At 53.0% G+C, this 7,796-nt stretch overlaps 2 protein-coding genes across 2 annotated transcripts in view; both read right to left on the bottom strand.

Annotated features, from left to right (window-relative positions):
* ETH_00025500 (uncharacterized protein) overlaps positions 1–937 on the bottom strand; it is a gene marked incomplete at both ends in the record, with an annotated part of 1,068 nt that extends 131 nt beyond the window's left edge. Inside the window, one exon of the mRNA XM_013373223.1 lies at positions 232–937. Within this exon, the coding sequence (XP_013228677.1) occupies positions 232–937 (706 nt within the window). The remainder of the gene's footprint in view (positions 1–231) is intronic.
* A 1,929-nt stretch (positions 938–2,866) lies between these two features.
* ETH_00025495 (branched-chain alpha-keto acid dehydrogenase E1 component beta chain, putative) lies at positions 2,867–7,543 on the bottom strand (the record flags this gene model as incomplete). The annotated part of the gene is made up of 7 exons (XM_013373222.1): positions 2,867–2,926; positions 3,296–3,598; positions 4,533–4,712; positions 4,919–5,074; positions 5,675–5,770; positions 6,287–6,398; positions 7,239–7,543. The coding sequence occupies 7 exons, from the start codon at positions 7,541–7,543 to the stop codon at positions 2,867–2,869; spliced, it is 1,212 nt and encodes a 403-aa protein (XP_013228676.1).
* Positions 7,544–7,796: the final 253 nt, after the last annotated feature.

Raw genomic sequence — 7,796 nt, 5'->3', positions numbered from 1 at the left:
GGCTGCTGCTGCTGCTGAGGGCCCCCAGCTTTCTGCTGCCGGGGGAGACCCCGGGCAAGTAGGGGTGGGGGAGTCGGATTTTGTGGGTCCAGTTGTGGGGCCCCCGGGGGCCCCGGGGCCCCTGGGGGCCCCCCGGGGGCCCCTCGGGGGGCCCCTCTTCGGGGGCGGAGCGCCAAGTGGCGAGGGGGGCGTCTCCGTCGAGCTCCAGTTGGTTCAGAGTTGTCTGTACACCGCAAACGTCCTCCTCCAAACCCAAAAGGCCTCCACTGAAGGTGGGGCAGCGGCCAGGGTCCGTGCCGGGGAAGGGGGGCCCCCCGAAGGCCTGCTGCTGCAGCTGCCTGTAGAGCCCGGGCTGCAGCAGCTGCTGCTGCAGCGAGCCGTTGGAGTGCAGCCACACGCAGCTCTTGTACGCGTCGGGCACTCCGCCCCAGATCTCCTCCCGCAGCAGCTCTTTGACTTGAGCAGCAGCCCAGGGGTGCTGGGCGAGCGCAGCAGCAGAAGCAGCGCTGCCCCCGAAGAACGCGGCGAAGCGGTTGCTGCTGCCCGGCGTGCTGCTGCTGCTGCTGCTGCTGGGCGCGCCCGCCTCCGCCGCTGCTGCGGCCTGCGCCGCCGCCACCGCAGGAGACACATCTGCTGGCACGTAAGGCAGCAAATGTTCACGGAATATCCGAGACCCCCGGGGCTCCCAAACCCTCAACTCTTGCTGGTCTTCGTGTCTCCATTTGCTGTACTCTTCGACGAGGACCCAGGGCTGGAGGTAGCGGCGGGCGACGGCTGCTGTGGCTTCTGCGCGCGCTGCAGCAGCCACTGCTGCAGCAGCAGCAGCGGCCGTCGCAGCAGCAGCGACGCGGTCCGACACCGAAGCAGCAACTTCTGCAGCAACAGGAAGACCCTCCCGAGACGGCTTCCCCGGCGACGCCCCGGGGCTCTGCTGCATGGCGCTGCGGGCGCCGCACGGGAGAAGCAAACAGCTAGGGGGCCCCCGGGGGCCCCTCCTCCTTCGCCCGGCTGCTCCGCTGCTGCTGCTGCTGCTCCTGCTGCTGCTGCTCCCGCACCTGCGCCTGCGCCCGCGGCGGCAGTCCACGCGCTTGCCGGTGGGCGGGCGGGGCCAGCTACAGGGACCACTGGTCAGGCAGCAGCGGCAGCAACTGCAGCAGCTGCGGCAGCGAAGAAGCCCCGGCAAACTCACGCGGCCCGCCGCCTACGGGGCACACAGCTGGGGACTTTGCTGCATGCAAGGCGCAGGGCCTGGCCAACAGACGCCTCCCGAGGCGCGGGCAAGAGCAGAGGGCAGGAGCCGCAGCAGCAGCAGGTGTTGCTGCTGCAGGAGCAGTTGCAGGGGCGCGAAAGATCCCGCTTCCAGGCTGCTGCTGAGCCCCTGCTGCTACCACTGACACAAAGAGCTCGCCAATTTCGTTTCAACTGCTGCGAGTTGCAGCTGCAGATCCGATCTGAAGACAAAGGATGGTTCCTTGCCAGTTCAACTGGTCGATGAGAAGCTGGCTCCGCTAGGAGTCCTACGCAGCCAGGCAGGGGGAAAACCCGCAGAAATGGAGAAAGATAGCGTCAATTAAGATTTCCAAAGGCAAAGAAATGCGCAGCTACGGCTTTATTCGGCGCCGAAACCCGCGAATGGACATGCAGCAACGACGGCCCCGGAGCCGACAGAAGAGCAGCTGCAGTCTCGTCTTAAGTGTTTTTTGCGACGAATCGCATAAAAAACCAAATCCAAAAAGTAACAATAAAAGACCAACTGATAACTTTTGACCCAACAACCGGTGAGCTCACCAGTGGCTTGACGTGAGGCTGCGTGATGTTGACACCAGCAAAACTGCATGTACACCCCAACCTCAGCTCTGCGATCCTCTTACTTCCTCTCAAGCTTCCACTTTTACTCTAATGGAATTCAACTTCGTTTTACCTTTCGTGTCACCCCTAATTTTTGCACACACTGGGCTGCCAGGGGCCCCTGCGCTTCCCCACACTCACCTTCTGGCCCAGTGTGTGAGTGGTCTGAACACCGGTAAGGAGGCAGCTGCCCCATGTTTTATTCAATTCCGGCTTTATCGAACTTGGCAAAAGTGTTCCGCCTTCAAACTATTGCAGAGTCTGGTGCCAAGGCCCCAGTTTCGGCCCCAGGAATGAGCCAAACAGCCAGACGAGGGCCAGCAGCAGAAGATACCAAACTTTTTGCTGGCTCCAAGTGAAGCGCTGCAAATAGCCCCTAAGAAGCTGCGACAGTGCATGCGCTGGTCTGTGTACGCTGCAGCAGCAGCAGCAGCAGCAACAGCAGCTGCGCTGTGCGTTAATTGTACCTTAGAAGAAGCAAATGGCTGCTGCAAGTTGTTGCTGAGTAACTAGCAAGCGCACTTAGCTAGAATGACCACTGGTCTACCATCGTAGGGTTGCCGCGTCGCTGGCCTTTGTTTGGTTTATCTAAATGAACTGTTGAGTTAGAAGGGTCACTAATTGTTCAAGTGTACGTACACTCCAGTGTACGTACACCCCGTCCCGGCAGACGCAGCTGGAGCCGCTGCTGCGGCGCCAACAATTCATTTATGAATAACAACAGCGAAATGACCGCAACCAAAACAAACACCACTTTAGCCCTCCCCTAACCAGACCCGAGCCTGCCGCTAGTTTCCGCGTAGCCCTCTGCCTGCAAGACTGCAGCAGCAGCAGCAGCAGCAAGTCGTGCTGCTGCTGCACCAGCCTCGCGTGCTACAGCAGCAGCTCAGTCTCTGACTGCAGTGGCTAAAGGCATGCACACCGCGCCCCCTACAGCAGCAGCACCCCGGCCCTTTGCATGCATTTGTAGCTCTTGTTATTCACTATTTGGATTTCGCATTTTCAACTTTTCGAAAACTTAGTGGGCCTTCAACTCCCTCATCGCGTCAGCCAGCTTCCACTCGTTGGGCAGGTAGAACTGCAAACAAAAGGAATAGCAGCAGCAGCAGCAGCAGCAGCAGCAGCTAGAATCAGGCTCATCGGCTGCGCCTGCCGCTGCACGGCCGGCCCACAAGTAGCAGCTCTCTTTCACTTCGGCAATAAAAGCAAATGAAATGAACACTGCGCCAAGTGTATGTACACTAGACGAAACATGCGTCAAAAAAACCTGCATTTCCCGCGCAAGTGGCCGGCTCTGCATAAGCACTATATCTCCTTTATTCGCCAGCTTTGATTAACTGCATGCTGTTGCAGCAGCAGCAGCAGGGGCATGCAGCAGCAGCAGCAACGGCATGCTGCTGCAGGAGCAGCAGCGGCACGCAGCGCCGGCAGCAGCAGCAGGACCCACGGGCTCGTAAGCGAGGGGGAAGGGCGTGTCGTATCCAGTGACTCTTTTGATGGGGGCCTCGAGGCTGAAGAAGCACTTTTCCTGGATTGCTGCTGCGACTTCAGCAGCAAAGCCCATGGTTTGCTGCGCCTCGTGAGACACCAGCAGGCGCCCCGTCTTGCGCACCGAAGCAGCCACAGTGTCCACGTCCCAAGGCGCTATTGTCTGCAGATCTATTACCTCCACGCTCACGCCTTCTGCGGCCACCAACTCCGCCGCGCGCAGCACCCGGTGCACTTGAGTGCCCCACGCCACCGCAGTCACCTGCCACCCACACCCACCGCCAGCGGCACTTCAAGTCGAATTCAAACTGAAGTTCGGCTTCAAACTGGAATTCGAAATGGAATTCGAAATGGAAATGAAGCCGGAATTGGAAATGGGGTTAGGAGTGGGACTGGACATGGAAATGGGGTGGGAAATGTGTTGATAGGGATGAATATAAGAAACACAGAGATATAGATATGGATATATGAATATGCAGGAACAGACATGCACATGTAGATGTTGATATGGAGATATGAACAAGTAGATAGAGATATCTACGAACAGAGATGGATGACTACCAGTACAAATGTACAAGTATAGATCCAGACATACATGCGCAGGTTTACATATGTAGATATAGACTGAAACCGATACAGGCAAGAATAATATATATTGGACAACATACAAATGCAAATGTGGCTACACATAGCGACAGACGCAGAAATGGGCATCCAGACGGATGTACAAATATAAACAAAGATACATATTCACATATAAATACCAGTACAACTAAATAAACAAAGATACAGCTATGCACATGTATACAGATATGGATGTCCATGCAGTTGTTGCCACAAGTCGAGGTACAGATATGCATGTACGCATTTCGGTAAAGCCATGAAGCTATAGAATTATAAACACAGGTACAAATATGAAAGCTGACAAAAATAAACTTTTGCATCCAGGTGAGAATAAGACACAAAAGGCTCATCCATATGCATCGGCCTTAATGAGCTCAAGCACAAGCACTTTGCGCCGAAACGGCACCGGTGAGAAGGAACTCTTAGAAACCGAACTTCACGAAGCCGGGAAAGAAAAAAACCAGAAGTGTAACACAAGGCTTAGAGGAAAAGAGTTGAAAATAAAGATAAAATAGGAAGAAAAGACGAAACAAAAGGCGAAAAAACGGGCTGCTAGTGGCGCGAAATCCCACATGTTCTCCCTCCTTGAGCACGTCCGCCTTGCTCAAATCCAGCATATAATCCCCGGTGGGGACTTCGTCAGTGGCAACTCTGTAGAGCGCCTTGGGCTCGAAGAAAAGGCAGGGGTTTTCGTCTCGGATGCAGCTCAGCAGCAGCCCCTTGGCCTGGTAAGGGCCCCTCGGGATCACAATCTGAACAGCAACAAGAAACGCCAGCAGCAGCTGCCCTTTCTTGCAACTCAGCTGTCAAAAGCCTCCAAACTCGCACTGAGAGATAGGGTTTAGGGTTTAGGGTTTGCGGCTGGAAGGCGATGCCGCTCCCAGGAAGTTCACAGCCTCGCCTGGCATAGGGTTTAGCTGCAGGGCTTAGGAACTTGGACTTAGGATGTAGGATTTACTTTGAGTCCTGCTGCATGCGCAAAGAATGCTTCCGGAGACTGGGAGTGGTAGAGCCCTCCGTGGCCCACAGCGCCCCAGGAAGACCTGAAAGTGACTTTCCCGCAGTTCCAGTTGTTACCGCTGCGGTAGCGGAACTTGGCGGCTTCGTTCACGATCTGTAGCACAACATTAAGCAAACCGCTGCTGCCTTGTGGCTCTGGGAGGCCCCCTGGACCAGTGGACCACTCGTCCACTGGTGCATAAACCTCTAGGCTGGGGAGCAGCTGCTTAACCGACTAGTGGAAAGCAGCCCAGGCGCTGCTCAGCGGGATCAAGGGCCAAACAGCAGCCGACAAGCCAATCTTCATGCAAAATCGCCAACGAAAGTGCAGCAATCTATTTTTTATGCTTTTTATTGCCTCTTTTGCGTACAAATCCGACAAAAAAAAAGACAATGCACTGCGCTGGTCGGAGGTTCATCCACAAATGCCGCGGTAGGGAGTGGCAAACACTATACTAATCTATCAGATTGAATAAACAGATTTAGAAGAATCCAGAAGATCAATTTACTCTTTGGTTGTGAGAGTGGCATAAGAGAAGAACTCTAGCTTGTCGTTCGCAGCCCCATCAACACATAAACGAGCTGACAACAACCAGGTGGTGCAGCAGCAACACGAGACAAAAACAAAGAAATGAACCATTTAATTGATAAATATAATTTGCATACGTCTTATCGGTCCATTTTAAGCACATTTTCGCCAGTAATTCGCTCTTACTTGGTCAAACGCGGGGAAGATGTAATCCCCAAACTGAATTTCAGCGATTGCGGTGTAGCCCACGGCAGCCATGCCCACAGCCATACCCGCGATGCCCTGCATAAGGAAAAGGAATTAAACAGCAAATAAATAAATAATAAAGTAATGGAGAAATGAGTGTAGGAGGCAAATGAGAAGATGAAATATTCCTCTGGCCAAGCAGTTCGACCCTCTTTCCACTTGTTAGTCGAGATTTAGCGAGTTAATTTAGTGTAACACTTTACCCAACTGAACTCAAGTGCGAAACTGCGGATCATTGAGTTTAACTCCCCAATTCATATTTGCCCAACTAATTACAGCCATCCGCTTTGTTCCCAGTCTATTTGTGCTTTATCAATTTTTGCGTTTATTTATTCAATTATAATTTCTCGGCAGCGCAAAGAAGTACAAAATCCGCTGGACGAATGTTTGTGAAAAGCGCGCGGATGTGCAGAACCTCACTTCAGCAATTCACGGAATAACTGGCCTACAAGTCAAAAACGTAACTAAGTGCTCAGCAGCTCGATCGACAAACTAATTAATTATATAGATATTTAATTTTTACTTATTAATAAACGAATTGATTCTTCTTACCTGCTCTGAAAGCGGGGTATTGAAAACCCTGTGGTGCCCAAATTTGTCTCGCAGGTCCACCGAGCAGCGGAAGACTCCCCCAAAAGCAACATCTTCCCCGAAAACGCATGCCCTGAACAAATGATAGTGCAAATAAACAAATAAAACCAAACAAACATAAATATATTCCAACAAATAAACAAACAAATGCAAATGGGTGAATGAAAGAGGCTTTATTTGTGGTCAAGTAATAGACGAGAGCGTAACGGTTTCAGGAATGCAGTCACTAGGCTGCAAACGCGGCATCCGCTGCCGCCTCAAAAGGATGAAAAAGTAGAAGATACAAAAAATACTAGAATTCAAATATGATGAAATGAAATGTGACTAACAGACCTTGCACAGGGCAACCACTTGGCCAGCAAAAATTTGGTCAGCAAAGACACGAGAAAAGGCGAGAAAAAAGTATTTTTTCTTCGTCACGGGCGCCGCATAGATCTGGCGTGCATGCATGTAATTAAATCCACTAATATATCCTCAAACCCAGTAAAATATGCTTGTTATGCTTGTTAGTAAATGACCCTTACAAATGCATGCAAGTTCAAGAACAAGTGCGAGCCGATCAATTTAAAGCCGCCTTTATCTCCCCCAGTTTCCGCAGAAGGCGAATCAAACAAACAAAACCCCCGAGTGTACGTACACCTTAACAAATGAAAATTGCCCACATTGACCTTTTAAGAAGTCGTTGGACTTCTATACATGATTAGAATGGCGCAGTACGAACAGCAGCAGCAGAAGCACCAGCAGCAGCACTCGCTGCTGCAACACCAGCGGCAGCCGCGGCACACGCAGCGAAGCCTTCGTTTGTCGCCGCCTCTGCAGCTGCGGCTGCTGGCGCTGCATGCTTGGCGGCTGCTGCTGCTGCTGCTGCTGCTGCGTCTGCTGCTGCTGCGTCTGCTGCTGCTGGAGCACTTACGTGGGATCTGTCTCCAGAGCAATGTGCATGGCGGAGTTGATGGCCGTGAAGAGATTCATGCTGGTGGTGGGGCCGTGGTCGGGCCTGGGGGAAGTGGACGTGCGGCAGGCAACTGTGAGGTCAGTGCCGGGGCCGTGGGCGAAGCCACGTTTCTGAGAGCTGTTGGGGCCCCATGTTGCGTGCAAGGGCACAGAAGCCAGAGACGGGGCCCTGAAAGAGGCTAGGGGGCCCCTGTTGAGGCAGACCCTGCTCAGGGGAGCTGGGGTCAAAAGAGAGAGAAAACGAGAGGCTGCGTGCGGCGCCATGCTCAGTTTCCGGCGCTGTGTGCAGCTACAAGCCCAAAAAAGGAAAAGAAATAAAGGGGTTCACTTTATTCGTCTGTTAAACGAATACTTGGGCTGCGCGCACACCTGAAAACTGCTCGCGACCGAGCCCAACAGGCAGCAGACAGGAGGAGCCCCGGCAAGGACTCCCGAGGATTTAAGAAACAAATAATTGGCTAAATTTGGGTCCTAATCATCAAACCTACACATAACACCTTAACTGATATTATTCTTA

Source organism: Eimeria tenella, genomic scaffold (assembly GCF_000499545.2).
Source record: "Eimeria tenella Houghton genomic scaffold, Eth_scaff125, whole genome shotgun sequence".
Taxonomy (NCBI): Eukaryota; Apicomplexa; class Conoidasida; order Eucoccidiorida; family Eimeriidae; genus Eimeria; species Eimeria tenella.
The sequence above is the reverse complement of the archived record's forward strand: the minus strand, read 5'-3'. Positions and strand labels throughout refer to the sequence as shown.